At 37.2% G+C, this 20,557-nt stretch overlaps 1 protein-coding gene across 1 annotated transcript; it reads left to right on the forward strand.

The window, feature by feature from the left end:
• The first annotated feature begins 19,480 nt into the window (after positions 1-19,480).
• Positions 19,481-20,119, forward strand: LOC138367039 (uncharacterized). Its single transcript, XM_069328434.1, has one exon. The coding sequence runs from the start codon at positions 19,481-19,483 to the stop codon at positions 20,117-20,119; it is 639 nt and encodes a 212-aa protein (XP_069184535.1).
• Positions 20,120-20,557: the final 438 nt, after the last annotated feature.

Raw genomic sequence — 20,557 nt, forward strand, 5'->3', positions numbered from 1 at the left:
GATTACATCACGCAGAAGTGCAAGGACGCAGCAAACAAGTTTGTCCCAGTCCAAAACGAAAACAGAGAAATGAAGATGAGAAACCCATGGTTTAATCAGAGATGTAGGCTAGCTAAGCAGCAAAGTAAAAAGGCATGGAGAAACTATAGGAATAACAGGACACTGGAGTGCAGAAAAAGATACCAGAATGCCAGGAATGAATATGTCAGGATGAGAAGAGAGGCAGAAGGACAATAAGAAAATGACACCGCAAGCAAGGCAAAGACTCAGCCTAAATTGTTGCATAGCCACATCAGGAGAAAAGCAACAGTAAAGGAACAGGTTATGAAATTAAGGATAGGGGCAGAAGGATTCACTACAAATGACAAGGAAGTGAATAAGAAATTCCAGGAGGTCTTCACCTTAGAGCAAGGAGAAATTCCAGAGATAAGAGAGGGAATAGCTAACCAGGAACCACTGGAAGAGTTTGAGATTACCAGGGGGAAGTAAGGAAGTGTTTACTAGAATTGGATGTGACAAAGGCTATAGGCCCAGATGGAATCTCCCCTTGGATACTAAAAGGAAGTAGCAAAAGAACTGTGCCTACCACTCTCCATAGTGTATAACAAATCACTGGCAACAGGGGAACTGCCAGATATTTGGAAAGCAGCTAACGTAGTCCCGATATACAAGAAAGGGGATAGACAGGAGGCACTGAACTACAGGCCAGTGTCCCTAACCTGCATACCATGCAAGCTGATGGAGAAGATTGTGCGAAAAAAGCTAGTGGAGCATCTGGAGCGAAGGAACTTTGTAACACAGCATCAACATGGGTTCAAGGATGGCAGGTCCTGCCTCACAGGGTTACTTGAATTCTACGATCAGGCAACAAAAATAAGGCAAGAAAGAGAAGGGTGGGCAGACTGCATATTTTTGGATTGTCAGAAAGCATTTGATACAGTACCACACAAGAGGCTAGTGAGAAAGCTGGAGATGCAGGCTGGAGTGAAAGGGAAGGTACTCCGTTGGATAAAGGAGTACCTAAGCAACAGGAGACAACGAGTCTGTGTGAGGGGTGAGTTCTCAGATTGGCGAGACGTTACAAGTGGAGTCCCGCAGGGGTCAGTCCTTGGACCTATACTGTTTCTGGATTATGTAAATGATCTCCCAGAGGGTATAGATTCGTTCCTCTCAATGTTTGCCGATGATGCAAAAATTATGAGGAGGATTGAAACAGAGGATGATAGTAGGAGGCTACAAGATGACCTAGACAGACTGAGTGAATGGTCCAACAAATGGCTGTTGAAGTTCAACCCGAGTAAATGCAAAGTAATGAAACTAGGCAGTGGAAACAGGAGGCCAGACACAGGATACAGAACAGTAGATGAAGTACTTAATGAAACAGACCGAGAGAAAGATCTAGGAGTTGATATCACACCAAACCTGTCTCCTGAAGCCCACATAAAAAGAATAACGTCGGCGGCAAATGCGAGGCTGGCTAACATCAGAACGGCGTTCAGGAACCTGTGTAAGGAATCATTCAGAATCTTGTTCACATAAGTACGCATACTCCAGGATTGGTCTTACATATGTAAGACCAATCCTGGAGTATGCGGCCCGAGCATGGAGCCCGTACCTTGTCAAGCACAAGACGAAGCTGGAAAAAGTCCAAAGGTATGTTACTAGATTAGTTCCAGAACTAAGAGGCATGAGTTATGTAGAAAGGTTGCGGGAAATGCACCTTACGACACTGGAAGACAGAAGAGTAAGGGGGGGACATGATCACAACCTACAAAATCCTCAGAGGAATCGACCGGGTAAACAAGGATAAACTATTCAACACTGGTGGGACGCGAACAAGGGGACACAGGTGGAAACTGAGGACCCACATGAGCCACAGAGACGTAAGAAGGAACGTTTTCAGTATCAGAGTAGTTAACAGATGGAATGCATTAGGCAGTGATGTGGTGGAGGCTGACTCCATACACAGTTTTAGATGTAGATATGATAGAGCCCAGTAGGCTCAGGAATCTGTACACCAGTTGATTGACAGTTGAGAGGCGGGACCAAAGAGCCAAAGCTCAACCCCCGTAAGCACAAATAGGTGAGTACACACACACACACACACACACAAGGACACTAATAAAATTTGTGTTTAATTCAGTGCCGCACTTAATAATGAGATTCAAGCTGAATTAGGCAAAACCTGCATTGTCTGCTCTTAATGCAAATATGTTTGCTCTTAATGCAGATATGTTTGCTCTTAATGGAGATATGTTTGCTCTTAATGGAGATATGTTTGCTCTTAATGGAGATATGTTTGCTCTTAATGGAGATATGTTTGCTCTTAATGGAGATATGTTTGCTCTTAATGGAGATATGTTTGGGCGTTGCATTTTTATTGTGATTTTGCACTATGCAGCTGCAGCAAGAACACGGGAGAATATAGACTTGCACTTGAATGTTACTTGTAAACCTTAACAAGACTTGTGGATCTGCTAGTACTCAAGATTATGTGATAAGTACATAGGTGTGAACAAATCCACAAGGGCCGTGACGAGGATTCGAACCTACGTCCGAGAGGTGTCCGTCCGTACATAGGAGTGTGCAAGAACCTGTGCATGCGTGCGCGCGTGTCCGTGAGCACGAGAATGCGCATGTGAGTATTGGCGTATGAGAGAGCGTGAGAGAGTGGGAGATAGTGTATGATTTGAAAGTTTAAACTCACTATTTGTGCCAGTTGTTTCCTGATCACTACAGTCGTCATGTCCGAAGAAGCATGTTAAATGAATAACGTCTCACAGGAACCTGAATAACGAAATATTCCAATCAATATATACCACCAAAGGGAAGGGAATTAATAGGGGAAAGCCCCAAGTCATTATGAATGTATCCTACTTGTATGGGATCAGGATAAGGATTTGGGATGGGGCAGAAATGTGACCAGTTTTAGAGTATGTAGTCCCATCGTAGATCCCCCATCTCAAAAACCAAATAAGAAAAAGAAAATGTACAGTGTTTAGCAGCGAGAGGTAGAGCATGAAGAGAGAGGGAGAAAAAATATAACTTATCTAGAAAATGAGCAGAAACAGAAAGGATACATGATAGAGACATATAAAATACTAAGGGGAGTTAATCGAGTGAATGAACATGGTGAATGTTCACCATGAACACCAATGAAACACAGCAAGCCTGAGAACCAAATGAACCGAAAAGATATAATTTTTTGAAAGTAGATAAAGACCGAAACATAAGGTGAGAGTCATTTGTGTTAACCTGCGGGCTGGAAAAGCGGGATTCTACAGCTGAAGCTCGACCCAGCAGGTCCAAATAGGCGGGAATACACGCGAGGAAAAAAAAAGTGTCCTTTTACAGCCCATATAGACATTTACAGACCTCTTGTCCATTCCGTTTAATGTGTACTTCCTACACTAATGTTTTTGGGTAAAGCCTGGAGCGCTAGATATAATAGGGGCTAATGTGGACAATGTTTATACTATACTGCCGTTCCTGTTGTACTTTCCTGCTGGTTTACTGTTTTCTGTTGTACCTGTTGGGCCGCTGTTGTTGCTCCGGCTGGGTATTAATGCCAACATTTTGTTGTTTTTATAGTACCCCTGTTGTAGGTTCTATTGTATTTTTGTTGTTGTCCTGCTTGTACCTGCTGTTGCTTGTCATGATGGGGTTGTTGGGCAACCTGTCCTCACGCTTGACTTTTCCAACCTGCGTTCGACCCCATTGACGCATTCGTCCATTTTAACATAGTGAGAAAAGGAAATTTCCATTTTCTCATATCTACGTTAACATTACTGCATACTGGGATGTGTTAATAGTTAGTCGCAATTGGTACTTTAGGTGGTTAGGTTCTGTTGGGCATTATTGGCATTTGTCGTACGTGGGCGAAGCTTTTAGAGAAGTGCGACTCGAGCAGAGGTCGTGAACGAAACACTGCTCGAGACAAGTACATACGTCATCAGCTGAGAGTCGTGTGTAAAGAGGTTTTCATTCATAAACAGGTTATTTGGAGGCTGGCTTAATGAGCATTTAGCCATGGTTGATTAGGCTCAGTTGTTTGTTGATGTGGTCGGGCTAGTATTGATGAGGACGGGCTACTGTTGATGAGGACGGATTAGTGTTGATTCATTAATCTTTATACACTCAACTTATACATCTTGAAGGAGAATGATATGAGTCAGCATCTCAGTTAATTTGATTCAAGATATGGTTTGGTTCTTTGGTTAGAGAACCACCAGAGGGTTATTAAAGTCTATCAAACGTTGGAGGATTATTAGAGTCTAGTCTGGAAAATAAATCTTTATAGTCGTCTTACTAAATTGCAAAGAATTTTACACATCTCTGCAGTAAGAGACTGACACCTATGCAACAGTTGCTTCAAAAGGGCCACTGTACTCACCTAGTTGTGCTTTCGGGGGTTGAGCTTTGGCTCTTTGGTCCCGCCTCTCAACTGTCAATCAACTGTGACAGACGACGAGGGAGATATTTACTGCAGATGTAGGGAGAGGGATATAATCCCTCCCCCTAAACATCTGTAGGGTGAGTGTAAGGATTAGTACTATAAATCTTTGCCAATCTTTTGGCTGGTTGCCTGATTAGTTATATCTAATCTGGGGAATATATTGAATATGCTTTTATTTTTGCTTTGTCTATCATTTATCTGCACTAATAAATAATTTTGGCCCCATTATTATTTGTATATTAACTATATTCTTTCTCTTATATTGTCCCAATTACACTGGTAGTGCATTAAGGTGTTTTAGACATCCTTCATTTTCATTTATACAGTAGTTAGGTTGTTCAGGAAGTGGTGGAATGGGTACCGGGACAAGTTTGGGGATGACTGAGAGGACTCGTGGTTGGGTCATTACTGAGGCACGGGACTGGCTTACGACCACATGCAAATCAACCTCAATATACACTTAACATAAGTTGCTAAATTCACGAAGGTCTGATTTCCTCAGGGAAGCTATTGAAGCTCTTCTCTTTGGGAGATAATTCTCTCTCTCTCTCTCTCTCTCTCTCTCTCTCTCTCTCTCTCTCTCTCTCTCTCTCTCTCTCTCTCTCTCTCTCTCTCTCTCTCTCTCTCTCTCTCTCTCTCTCTCTCTCTCCTTTCTCTTCCTGCTCTCTCTCATGTTTCTTATTTTCTTATATCTTTGGTCTTTTTTGTAATTTCTCTCCTACTTCCTTCTCTCCGTTATTTTTATTGAGTGGACAGTTTTTTTTTACACACGTATTAAACTAGTCTTAAATTAAGCTTCCAGTTGTTTGCATGCATGCCTCTTGATTTATCTGTTTATCTTCTTCCTCCTGGTTTGGTCTTTATCTTGATCTTTTTTCTTTTTGCTTGATTTTCTTTATCTTGTTTTGTCTCTTGTTCTTCTTCCTCCACCTTGCCCTTCTTCTTATAAAGAATGCCTGACCTTTCTCCCCCTTTCTTCCTCTTACTTACTTCTCCCTAAACACACACACACTTTAAAATTTGTATTTTTGTATTATTTCTCTTCTGTTCTCTTCGCTTTTCCCTCTTACCTTCCACACACAACAACTATACACACAGCAAGATTTGTATAATTGGAATTCGATTCCCCGAAGGAAGGAAGGAACGAAACACGTCTCAAGGCTTTGATTAAGCCAGCGTCTCAAGGCTTTGATTAAGCCAGCGTCTCAAGGCTTGATTAAGCCAACGCCATCAAGTCACAGCGTCTCAATTAATGCCTTGATTCTGTCTCAAGGCATCAATCACTCTCGAAGTTTAATCTTAAAGCTTGTATGAAACTATGCAATAAAGATTATCTTTAAGAGTCCCCCCCCCCCTCACCACCTTTATTAAATGACAATCAGGGATTGTCATTAAAGGTGCATTGCTGTTACCATTGCTACTTCCGTTACTGCTACTGTTGTTGCTACTGCTACTATTGCTACTACTGTTGGCATTTCCACTCCTGACATTTATACCATCACCTCTCAAATTGTAATAGAATTGGTTTTTAATTTGTCTAAAAACTGTATCTCTAGCTTACACTGATGTAAACCTATCCAGCCCAGGCAGAGCTGCTCTAGTCAGTTTAAGTTAGATAATGTTCTACTTCTAATTCTAAACCAAAGTGAATGCAGTTATTGGTGGAAATTTCAGCAGCTACGCACGTAACTGCGGATTATGAGTGCACAATTCGTGATAACGAATTATGAGTGCACAGTCCGTGATAGCGGATTATGAGTGTACTCGGGTATGTGTACTACGAGAGTGGGAGTTCTCTCGGGTGGAAGCTTGTGGCTTCCCGTCATATTCATGCGAATCTCACTCTACAGAATCTCACAATATGAGGGATTCATTCGTCAGAATGAAGAGTGACTCACCCGTCAATATGAGTAGTGACTCACCCGTCAATATGAGTAGTGACTCACCCGTCAATATGAGCCCATGAACTTGACATATGACCCTTGACAATTACCCTCAATTCGACTGCGAGTCGGAAGCAACAAAACACAAAATTAAAAAAAATTGTTCCACACCAACAGTGATAAAAAAAGTTATTTCACACATTTTATTTTACACAAACACGGGGAATATAAATATATATACTGCGTTATTACGTATGTTGAGCGGCGCTCTGAAACAGTCTGGAGTCCTCTTTTGTACATAATTTGGAAAGGTTTGTTTTATCTATCTTTTAGTAAGTTTTCTTTGATGTATCTATTGGAAAGTTCTGTTTTCTATATATTCTGGAAAGTTCTGTTTTCTCTATATTTGGGAAAGTCCTGTTGTCTCTATATTATAGCTACATGGAAAGACAATTATCCCACAGGAGTTTGCATCTTAACCTTCGTCTTTATAGCAAGAAAACAGAATCGGAGGCTAAGGAAGACTTTTTGTTATACGTAGACGTCGTCTATTCCCACCAAATTCCTTCCAACCAATCCACAGATTGGTTGGATTATATATATATATATATATATATATATATATATATATATATATATATATATATATATATATATATATATATATATATATATATATATATATATATATATATATATATATATATCCTCTGCGTTCCTCTCTACACTCACATCTCTTTTGACAAAAACAATAATTTATTACCTGTCTTTACTGCTATATAATATTTGTTTCGTCTCTCTTCGTATTTTAGGTACAATGGATTTTTATGCAATTAATTTATTTTTATATAATACAACGTTGTACAAAACTAAATTATTAACATTAAGCTAAATACAATTGTATCCATTAAGTCAAATACAATTGTATCATTGTTCGTTTCCGTTTTTCACACGTTGGACCCAACTGGTATCATCTTGTCACCGTCGATGCGAGTCTCTCCTCTGACTATGGGTCTCTTTGTTCTGTTGCTTAGGTACTCCCTAAACCACGGGAGCATTACCTTGACACCTGTCTGTGCGCCACTCTCGTGTGGATTACTGTCACAAAGGCTTTTTGACAATTAAGAAACGTGCAGGTCGAACGCTGTTCCAAGTCTTGACTGACCTCTCTGTCGTACCCTCATGGCATTCTATCAAGTTTGTGAAGCATGATTTGTTGTTCCAAAAGACATGCTGATTTTGCGTTCTAGCTGTTCTTCACGTCAAAATGATATTCTAGCTTCTTAGGTGCTTTTCTACAAATTTGTAAAACTAGCATGTTAGGAACACATGCCAATTTTGAGTATATTATCATATTTTCTATGCACTGGGTGTCTTCCAACTTTCTGGTAGTTCTGCCGTTTCGAGTGAGTTGCTATTTCATATTAAGATGCCAGCATAATACTTCATTCCCATCTAGTATCCAAGATAAGATTCTAGTGCTAGTTTATTGTATATCTGGAAATCCCAAAGTGCTTCAGTGTCGCTTTGATTTGATGTCCTCTTAAGGAGAGATTCTTGCTTTGCTGGGAAGGCTTCTTGAAACGTATAGTTAGTTCCTCTCTCTATCTCTCACTCTCCCATCTACTCTAAATGTGTTTACCCTTATTCTCAGTTTCATCGCCTAATTCTTTGCCATTTGTTTATTTCTGATGTGGTTGTGTACCAGCTTGAATTTTGTCCTCGATTTATCAATGTCAATTTCAAATTGTTCTTATACTTATCTTATCACTATAATATACTCATCATTCTTCCCTAGTAAGATAGATTGAGATGTCCTTTGGGGCACAGATATAGGGAGATTAAAATTACTGATGGCATCAACCAATGGATTTGATTCATCTCAAGCTTTGCTTTGACCTTCGGTTGAGCTAGACAGCTTGGGGAAGACGTCTTGAAAGTACTTCGAAGCTGCTGACTTCTTATCCAGAGCTTGTTAAGAATTATTTATTTCGTGTTGATAAGGTTATGTATTGCTTCAGGTGGTTGTAACTAATTATAAAACTATGTTATCAGGGATGTTATTCATTGCCTCTTAAATCATTAGGTTAACGTCATTCACCATTCATAATTCACCGGAATCTTCAAATTGTCATCCTCTCTAAGATTCCAATTCATCGTTAATTATCGTTCTTTATCCCTTTACCACAATCATATCCCAACCTCTGCCGTGAAGCCTATCATCACTACAATCACCACAATGATACCATGCCCCCCCACACGTACCACCACCTTCTAAATGTCACCACAATCTTAGCCCCTCCCTCCCCCATCTGTACCTTCATTATCACAACAATCCCCCAACAACAATTGCACCCCCGCACCTACCCCCCCTCCCTGCCGTTACCACCACTGCAAATGGCTCTTGGTAACGACGATCTCTCATGAGAGAGAAAAAGTTGAGTACTTTTCAACTCTACAATGAGGCTAGCTTTTGTGCCAGCTCTACAATGAGCCTAGCTTTTGTGGCAGCTCTACAATGAGCCTAGCTTTTGTGGCAGCTCTACAATGAGGCTAGCTTTTGAGGCGACTTTTACACGGGGTTAAAGTTTTGTTTAACTCCGTGAGGTCGCTAAAGTTGACATGCTTTTAAAATACTTGACTTGTCAAGGGTTTAGAATACTTATTTGAACACATGATTTATTGTTATACATATTTGAGTCATGTATATGTAGAAAGATCAGGACACGAGTTAATGTATTATGTAAAGATGGAGATATATGACGCTTGAAAATGTGTAATTATATCATGGGAAATAGTTGTTATTGTATGATATATATATATATATATATATATATATATATATATATATATATATATATATATATATATATATATATATATATATATATATATATATATATATATATATATATATATAAATATATATATATATATATATATATATATATATATATATATATATATATATATATATATATATATATTAGTATATTTTGGTAGCAGTCTTTCCTGTAGACATATATTATTAAATATGACCGAAAAAGGAAGATTAATAATTCTAACACGAATTTTCTCAATCTTTCGTACATTACGCTTCACTGTTGGAGGTAAATCAAAAATCAATTCTCCAAAATTCATTTTTATTTCTAGTCTGACGCGACACGGGCGCGTTTCGTAAAACTTATTACATTTTCAAAGACTTTAGTTCACAAATACACAACTGAATAGAACTTACGTATCTCCGATTTTATATCTACATTTGAGTGAGGTGGAAGGGGTGATGTGGCATTAACACAAGACAGAACAAAATGTGGTATTAATAGGGTATTAATTTCATCAACACAAGACAAAACAAGAGTATTAATAGGGTATTAATTTCATCAACACAAGACAGAACACGAAACAATGGATATTGAATAGAAGTGTTTGTAGAAAGCCTATTGGTCCATATTTCTTGATGCTTCTATATTGGAGCGGAGTCTTAAGGTGGGTAGAATATAGTTGTGCAATAATTGGCTGTTGATTGCTGGTGTTGACTTCTTGATGTGTAGTGCCTCGCAAACGTCAAGCCGCCTGCTATCGCTGTATCTATCGATGATTTCTGTGTTGTTTACTAGGATTTCTCTGGCGATGGTTTGGTTGTGGGAAGAGATTATATGTTCCTTAATGGAGCCCTGTTGCTTATGCATCGTTAAACGCCTAGAAAGAGATGTTGTTGTCTTGCCTATATACTGGGTTTTTTGGAGCTTACAGTCCCCAAGTGGGCATTTGAAGGCATAGACGACGTTAGTCTCTTTTAAAGCGTTCTATTTTGTGTCTGGAGAGTTTCTCATGAGTAGGCTGGCCGTTTTTCTGGTTTTATAGTAAATCGTCAGTTGTATCCTCTGATTTTTGTCTGTTCAAAACAGTCCTCTGACAGACAAAAATCAGAGGATACAACTGATGATTTACTATAAAACCAGAAAAACGGCCAGCCTACTCATGAGAAACTCTCCAGACACAAAACAGAACGCTTTAAAAGAGACTAACGTCGTCTATGCCTTCAAATGCCCACTTGGGGACTGTAAGCTCCAAAAAACCCAGTATATAGGCAAGACAACAACATCTCTTTCTAGGCGTTTAACGATGCATAAGCAACAGGGCTCCATTAAGGAACATATAATCTCTTCCCACAACCAAACCATCGCCAGAGAAATCCTAGTAAACAACACAGAAATCATCGATAGATACAGCGATAGCAGGCTGCTTGACGTTTGCGAGGCACTACACATCAAGAAGTCAACACCAGCAATCAACAGCCAATTATTGCACAACTATATTCTACCCACCTCAAGACTCCGCTCCAATATAGAAGCATCAAGAAATATGGACCAATAGGCTTTCTACAAACACTTCTATTCAATATCCATTGTTTCGTGTTCTGTCTTGTGTTGATGAAATTAATACCCTATTAATACTCTTGTTCTGTCTTGTGTTGATGAAATTAATACCCTATTAATACCACATTTTGTTCTGTCTTGTGTTAATGCCACATTACCCCTTCCACCTCACTCAAATGTAGATATAAAATCGGAGATACGTAAGTTCTATTCAGTTGTGTATTTGTGAACTAAAGTCTTTGAAAATGTAATAAGTTTTACGAAACGCGCCCGTGTCGCGTCAGACTAGAAATAAAAATGAATTTTGGAGAATTGATTTTTGATTTACCTCCAACAGTGAAGCGTAATGTACGAAAGATTGAGAAAATTCGTGTTAGAATTATTAATCTTACTTTTTCGGTCATATTTAATAATATATATATATATATATATATATATATATATATATATATATATATATATATATATATATATATATATTTAAATATATATATATATACATACATAATATATATATATATATATATATATATATATATATATATATATATATATATATATAAATATATATATATATATATATATATATATATATATATATATATATATATATATATATATATATATATATATATATATATATATATATATATGTCGTACCTAGTAGCCAGAATGCACTTCTCAGCCTACTATGCAAGGCCCGATTTGCCTAATAAGCCAAGTTTTCATGAATTAATTGTTTTTCGACTACCTAACCAACCTAACCTAACCTAACCTACCTTTTTGGGCTACCTAACCAAACCTAACCTATAAAGATAGGTTAGGTTAGGTTAGGTAGGGTTGGTTAGGTTCGGTCATATATCTACGTTAATTTTAACTCCAATAAAAAAAAATTGACCTCATACATAATGAAATGGGTAGCTTTATCATTTGATAAGAAAAAAAATAGAGAAAATATATTAATTCAGGAAAACTTGGCTTATTAGGCAAATCGGGCCTTGCATAGTAGGCTGAGAAGTGCGTTCTGGCTATTAGGTACGACATATATATATATATATATATATATATATATATATATATATATATATATATATATATATATATATATATATATATATATGTCGTACCTAGTAGCCAGAACGTCGTACTCGGCCTGCTATGCATCGCCCGATTTGCCTAATAAGCCAAGTTTTCCTGAATTAATATATTTTCTCTAATTTTTTTCTTATGAAATGATAAAGCTACCCATTTCATTATGTATGAGGTCAATTTTTTTTTATTGAAGTTAAAATTAACGTAGATATATGACCGAACCTAACCAACCCTACCTAACCTAACCTATCCTATCTTTATAAGTTAGGTTAGGTTAGGTAGCCGAAAAAGTTAGGTTAGGTTAGGTTAGGTAGGTTAGGTAGTCGAAAAACAAATAATTCATGAAAACTTGGCTTACTAGGCAAATCGGGCCTTGCATAGTAGGCTGAGAAGTGCGTTCTGGCTACTAGGTACGACATATATATATATATATATATATATATATATATATATATATATATATATATATATATATATATATATATATATATATATATATATATATATATATATATACAGCCGTTTACCACGGCTGTTCAGTCGTTCACCAATGCAGAGTAACGAGAACAATACATATTAGTACCAATCGTTGTGGATAGCGTAGGACAAGAGCACTTTAAATCTCGTTATCGAGGGACAGGAAGCCTGCAGTCAGTCTTATGTCGAGGTCACCCCATCAAGTCAAACTACTGACCCTCCCCCCTCCCTTCCCAAAGGATGCAACCCCACAGGAGATGCCTATAACTCCCGGGTACCTATATTTACCGCTAGGTGAACAGAGACATCAGGTGAAAAATAAACGTGCCCCAAACCCACCAACCCCCCCCCCCCCCACATTCATCCATCAAGAAAGTTACGTTCACCTTTGCACTGCTCGTGTTGTAAGTTCTTTATATACACAGCCTGTCCTCTCCAGCATTACAACGTCACTAAACTGACGCATTAACCTCCCTTGAACCCTAACCTAACAGAGGATCTACGTATAGAAAACGGGACATCACGTCAATTTTGCCAGCCGCTTGTGATTTTTATACGTTTTTTTACGTCAAAATACGGTGTACTATTCGAGAGGAGGAATTCAGTAACGAGTGGTGGGTCTTCCTGGCTTACCTCACGTCTGTGGTAGTTAATATAAATTTCCATTCCTCATCCTTTTCCAGATTCCATCCCGTGGGAAACCTTCACTATTCCATTTGCGGTTGATCCTCCCATCCCAGCGACTGCCCTGTGGACAATCCACTTGATACATATAATGCCTTAATTTGCGTGGTTGTGTCTGAATGAGAGAGAGAGAGAGAGAGAGAGAGAGAGAGAGAGAGAGAGAGAGAGAGAGAGAGAGAGAGAGAGAGAGAGAGAGAGAGAGAGAGAGAGAGAGAGAGAGATAGAGATAGAGACAGAGATGAGTCATGCATGTGGCTGTTCGCCTGTTCATACCGCTCGTAAGAGGCTGTTCACCTGTTCATACTGCTCGTTTGAGGCTGTTCTCAGTTAACAATGTTCAAGCTCGTGCTGTTAACATTGGTTGACCTGTAATGAGAAGAACTGCCTGAACAGTTTGAACGTTTTGAAAACATTTTCCCTGGCATACAGACATCTGGTGTTAGTGAGACACTAGTGAGAGACGCAAGAGTGAGAGAAGCAACTGTGAGAGACACAATAGATGCAAGAGAGATTCACGAAAGACGCAAGAAAGAGAGACTAATGCTCATTCTTGATGATAGTGAATTTATTGACAAGTACTGGCTCTTCGTAATAGGGAATTTAAACGTCTAATTTTAGTTCATGGTACCAGGGAATTTATGAACTAATAATAATTCTAGACACTTGGCAATTTTAAAAGACTAATGCTGGTAAAGATTCACATAATCAGTATCGTCTGCCCCCCCCCCTCCCCCACATGAATAAAGAACATACTACATAACATAACGTTAATTCTCTACCACACGCCCACCAGGGACCAACATCACTCGCCACATAAAAAAATCCCCAGATCATGACCCCACATTAGTGTTTTTAATTTAGAAAAAAACGAAAATTAGGGAAAACTCACAGGGGAAAATACTCAATGTATTACCTTGAGAGAGAGAGAGAGAGAGAGAGAGAGAGAGAGAGAGAGAGAGAGAGAGAGAGAGAGAGAGAGAGAGAGAGAGAGAGAGAGAGAGAGAGAAAGAGAGAGAGAGAGAGAGAGAGAGAGAGAGAGAGAGAGAGAGAGAGAGAGAGAGAGAGAGAGAGAGAGAGAGAGAGAGAGAGAGAGAGAGAGAGAGAGAGAGAGAGAGAGAGAGAGAGAAAGAGAGAGAGAGAGAGAGAGAGAGAGAGAGAGAGAGAGAGAGAGAGAGAGAGAGAGAGAGAGAGAGAGAGAGAGAGAGAGAGAGAGGAATAAATAAGTCTTTGCACCACCGGCATGCTTTTCCCAGATTGAGCGAACCATCCATGGTTTCTCACGATAAAATTCTGCAGTCTTGATATGTGGCAGAGAGAGAGAGAAAGAGAGAGCAGTAAATCTGCTGCTCTCTCTCTCTCTCTCTCTCTCTCTCTCTCTCTCTCTCTCTCTCTCTCTCTCTCTCTCTCTCTCTCTCTCTCTCTCTCTCTCTCTCTCTCTCTCTCTATATATATATATATATATATATATATATTTATATATATATATATATATATATATATATATATATATATATATATATATATATATATATATATATATATATATATATATATATGCGAACAAGCCTGAATGAGTTTTCAGTTGCATGTTGCCCTGGGGACCATTCAGGCTTGTTCGCATTTGTGTTCCTCACGTGTGCCCCAAAGAATGAGGTGATTTGGTAAAATGCTATGCCCAAGATTACTATCCGAGTGCCGGCGGTGGGGTGGTTCAAATAGCTTAGGCTATCACCTCATTTTGTCCGGTCGTGATGGTCAAGTGGATTAAGGCGTCTTGTACATACCAGTTGCGTTGCTTCTGGGAGTATGGGTTCGAGTCACTTCTGGGGTGTGAGTTTTCAGTTATATATATATATATATATATATATATATATATATATATATATATATATATATATATATATATATCATTATCTCGGAGCCTTCCTGGAACGCCGACCACGACCTCAGTCGGGAAGTTGCTTCTTGATAAAGCTGAAACACCCATGGGAGGGAGTTTTTTTCCCTGAAGAAGTTTCAAAGCATTGATTGAGAGGGTCGGTCAGATTGCTGCGGTAATGATCTAACCTTGATTAAGATAGAGCAAATGGAGAAGGAACAGGTGTAGAAGAAGGAAGATCAAGAACAAGAGGAAGGAGCAGAGAAGAAGAGAAGCAGGAGAAAGTTAGAGGAGAAGGAAGAAGAAAAACAAGAACAGAAATGGAAGGACATAAAGGAATGAAAAAGAGGATATGGGAAAGGGGAAACAGGGTGTGGGACACATAAGAGAAGGGAAGAAAAGGGAAGGGGAAGGGAATTTTCAAGAGAGAAGCACCAAGCCATTACGACTATATAGCATTTGGAAGGGATCAGGAAAAGGATTAGGGATGGGACGGGGAGGGAAAGGAATGATGCCCAACCACTTGCGGACGGTCGGGGATTGAACGCCGACCTGCATAAAGCGAGACATGATTCTTCGATTCTTCAATAGTGCCCAACTCACATGTCACTTTCTTTGAAGACCGAGAAATGCTGAAGACTCACCCCTACGTGCAATAGCAGGCTTCGATCCTCGCGTCAAGCCCAATAAATATGTTTGCAATATGAACTTTGGGGGGAGTTATGCCCCTGTACTTTCTTAGGGAAGAACACAGAAAATGCAGACAAGATTTAGTCTAGACCTATTGACCTGACTACTGCAGTCATATTCAATAACATTCATCTCAAAAGAAGAAGGCTTCCAAAATATAATATATTAAATTATATCCATAGCTCTGGAGAAAAAAAATAGAGAGCATTCAGAGCAAATTGGATGTTTCTCTCTGAATGTTTTGCGCATTTGTTTTAAATTGTAAACTTTAATGTATATGATCACATGATTGCATATGTGTGGCATTAACATATACATGACATTACTATATATAGTATAAATAAAATGCAAACCAAATTAGTCTGAGTGTGTCATTAACTTGAATAACTTTGTATTTTTGAGTCTCTAATTTGAATCCCTGACCTGCCCCCTCGGAGAAAGAAAAGCGAGGTGTTTGCCATCTCACGATAGCCTGAAGTTTGGTGAATACGACCGCAAATGAAATGTTTATCAATCAGAATGTTCAGTAATATGTTGGTTATATATATATATATATATATATATATATATATATATATATATATATATATATATATATATATATATATATATATATATATATATATATATATATATGTGTCGTACCTAGTAGCCAGAACGCACTTCTCAGCCTACTAGGCAAGGCCCGATTTGCCTAATAAGCCGAGTTTTCCTGAAATAATATATTTTCTCAATTTTTTTTCTTATGAAATGATAAAGCTACCCATTTCATTATGTATGAGGTCAATTTTTTTTATTGGAGTTAAAATTAACGTAGATATATGACCGAACCTAACCAACCCTACCTAACCTAACCTAACCTATCTTTATAGGTTAGGTTAGGTTAGGTAGCCGAAAAAGTTAGGTTAGGTTAGGTTAGGTAGGTTAGGTAGTCGAAAAACAATTATTTAATGAAAACTTGGCTTATTAGGCAAATTGGGCCTTGCATAGTAGGCTGAGAAGTGCGTTCTGGCTACTAGGTACGACATATATATATATATATATATATATATATATATATATATATATATATATATATATATATATATATATATATATATATATGTATATATATATATATATATATATATATATATATATATATATATATATATATATGTATATATATATATATATATATATATATATATATATATATATATATATATATATATATATATATATATATATATATATTTATATATTTATATATATATGTCGTACCTAGTAGCCAGAACTCACTTCTGAGCCTACTATGCAGGGCCTGATTTGCCTAATAAGCCTAGTTTTCATGAATTAATGTTTTTTCGACAACCTAACCTACCTAACCTAACCTAACCTAACGTTTTCGGCTACCTAACCTATAAAGATAGGTTAGGTTAGGTTAGGTAGGGTTGGTTAGGTTCGGTCATATATCTACGTTAATTTTAACTCCAATAAAAAAAATTGACCTCATACATAATGAAATGGGTAGCTTTATCATTTCATAAGAAAAAAAATTAGAGAAAATATATTAATTCAGTAAAACTTGGCTTATTAGGCAAATCGGGCCTCGCATAGTAGGCTGAGAAGTGAGTTCTGGCTACTAGGTACAACATATATATATATATATATATATATATATATATATATATATATATATATATATATATATATATATATATATATATATATATATATATGCAATTGACGATCACTAAACACTGATCATTTGTATGCGGAAAACCCACAAAGAAATGTGGAAAAGAGATGAACGTTTCGGCCTGTTCAAGCCGTTGTCAACACCAGACTGACTAGAGAAAGAGAGGAAGGATACAGACCAACACCTGGATCCTGACCAACCCATCTCTAGGGAAAGAATTACCTGAAACAGGAATAGCTTAGCTTAGAAAGGTCAAAGAGGATTAAGCGGTCAGAGAATAAGGATGAAAGATTAAAGAAAAGCCTCGTGAACACACAATATTTGAATATAGAATTGTAATGAGACATAGTAAGCCTCCCTTTCAGAGTTTTTTCTTAAACTGTTATGCAATATTGTAACTTAAAACTGGCTCAAGTTTGTACATACCAGTACTAACATTGATAAGTTTTGGACATTGTCTAATTAGGGCAGACTCAATTAAATTCCGTTCCACAAAGCCATTGCAACTGGCAATGCTTTTCCCCCCATCCCAATTAATAGTGTGATCACACAAACTTGTATGTAGATACAAAGCATTAGACGTTTGGGCAGTTCTTTTACTATAAACATTTTGGGACATACGCAATTGTAAGGATTTTCCAGTTTGTCCAAGGTACACAGACTCACAATCATTGCAGGGAATCGAATACACACAACCAGTACAGGGGAGTTTTCTATTAAATTAGACTTGATCGTATTATTAGTGAACAACAAATTAATATTAAGGTTCTTAAAAGCTGGGGAAAGTTTCTCAAATCCCATCGCATAAGGTACCACCAATGAGTTTCTATTTTCTGGTTTCGCTTTGGAGACATTATTATAATACGTACGTTTAGCTTTCCCAAACAAACAATCCAAATACATCTTAGGGTACTGTAAACTCTTCCCAATTTCATATATTTTAGCTATCTCTTCATCAAAAAACTCAGGGCTGCATACCCCAAAGCTCGAAGAAACATTCCTGAAAATACTGCCTGTTTAACTATACTATGATGATTCGAATAATAATGAACAAACGACCCCACGTTGGTAGGTTTTCTATACACATTAAATTTGAACCTTCTATTGATTCTATGAATCATAATGTCCAAAAACTGAAGAGTACCATTCTCCTCATTTTCACATGTGAATTTTAATGAAGGTACCAAAGAATTAAGTTCATTAAGAAAAACAATTTGGTCGTGGTCACTCGGCCATAAGCACGAAATATCGTCGACATACCTATACAAGACTACATTAGAGGGGATAAACCTGGATAAGATTTTTGTTTCAAAGAATTCCATATACAAATTGCTCAAAACTGGGGCAAGGAGATTGTCCATAGCCATTCTAAATGTTTGTTTGAAAATTTTTCCATTGAAACTAAAGTAATTGTCTTTTATACATAATTCGATAAGTTCCAACACATTATTGGTGTGCAAGCTCAAATTATATTTAGGCAGTTCCTCTCGCAGGTATTCTAACAAATTATCAACAGGTACTTTAGTAAATAAAGCAGTCACGTCAAAAACTTACTAGTTTAAAATCAAAATTCAAATTAGTGTGGATAGCTTATTAATTAAGTCTACATTGTTAGTTAAGTGCGAGTTAGAAATAGTACCAACGATAGGAGACAAAACTTTCACCAACCACTTAAAAAGTTTATAATCCGCCGAACCTACTGTACTAATAATCGGTCTAACTGGATTATAAGGTTTATGGGTTTTTATAAGATCATACATATAAGGTAGAGAGGGAGATCGATTTGTTAGCCTAGAAATCAACTCTTTATCGCCTTTCCACAAAGTTTTGAGAGTTTTGTTAAAATGTGCGATCACTTTTTCAGTAGGATCTCTGTTAACCAATAGGTAAGTATTCCTATTTTCCAAAAGTAACTCCATTTTTCGAACATAGTCACATAGTCATCCTTGTTCATAATAACTACTGCATTTGACTTCTCAGCCTCGGTAATATGTAATGAATTATTTTTTTTTAGATTTTTGAACGCATGAATAAATCGACTTGGACAATTAGGTACAGAATTGTTAAGTAAAACACCATACATCATACCTTTGCACACATTAATATCTTCAACTGAGACATCACTATACTTTTCAAGATTACAGAAACCTTTGGCAATATCTACAAATCCCCTATCGTTGGTACTATTTCTAACTCGTACTTAACTGTAAGTATGCCTTTCTCCAAGCCATTCCGCCTGAATGGAACCACTGTTTGATGGATTCTTGTTACACTACTTTGAGGTCTACCTACAGAAAGGTGAGTACTAAACTGGATTTAAAATTGAAGAGACTTATTCAACAAAGTAACTGGTGTAAACACTCCAACCGTGATATTGTCATCAACCTCTCGGATAGACAACTTGATAACAACACGATTGCTGCATTAGGATATGGCCTGAGCTTTGCCACGTCTAACGGGACAGTTAATTTTGTAGATATTGCCAAAGGTTTCTGTAATCTCAAAAAGTATAGTGATGTCTCAGTTGAAGATATTAATGTGTGCAAAGGTATGATGTATGGTGTTTTACTTAACAATTCTGTACCTAATTGTCCAAGTCGATTTATTCATGCGTTCAAAAATCTCAAAAAAGATAATTCATTACATATTACCAAGGCTGAGAAGTCAAATACAGTAGTTATTATGAATAAGGATGACTATGTTCGAGAAATGGAGTTACTTTTGGAAGATATGGATACTTACCTATTGGTTAACAGAGATCCTACTGAAAAAGTGATCGCACATTTTAACAAAACTCTCAAAACTTTGTGGAAAGGCGATAAAGAGTTGATTTCTAGACTATCAAGTCGATCTCCCTCTCTACCTTATATGTATGGTCTTATAAAAAAGCCATAAACCTTATAATCCAGTTGGACCGATTATTAGTTCAGTTGGTTCGGCAGCTCATAAACTTTCGAAGTTTTTTTTTGTTAATTTTTTTATTTTTATTTTTACATGCAAAGCATGCAATTTAAATAGAATAAAAATACAGAATACATAAAGGAAAACAATAGACTACCGGCCAGAAGGGCCGACAGCATAGCACAACAAAACACATACACAAGAAAAACATGAAAAATACAGCATACATCAAAGCACAAAACAGAATACAATGGCAAACTAGCAATCACAGTAACATCACAAAACAACACCTCCAGAAAAACAAAACATACATCAAGAGGCATAGCAGGAAGCATAACAGGACAAACACAATACCGTCCAAACAAAACATAAAGAACAAACACGTACAACAGGTAAAGCAATATAAAAACAATACATTAATAAAAAACACAC

The sequence above is a fragment of the Procambarus clarkii genome, chromosome 21, assembly GCF_040958095.1.
Source record: "Procambarus clarkii isolate CNS0578487 chromosome 21, FALCON_Pclarkii_2.0, whole genome shotgun sequence".
Classification (NCBI taxonomy): Eukaryota; Metazoa; Arthropoda; class Malacostraca; order Decapoda; family Cambaridae; genus Procambarus; species Procambarus clarkii.

Bases quoted from the DNA above. Each gene is read 5' to 3' on its own strand.
- LOC138367039 (XM_069328434.1), top strand. From the start codon at position 19,481: ATGGATTCTTGTTACACTACTTTGAGGTCTACCTACAGAAAGGTGAGT.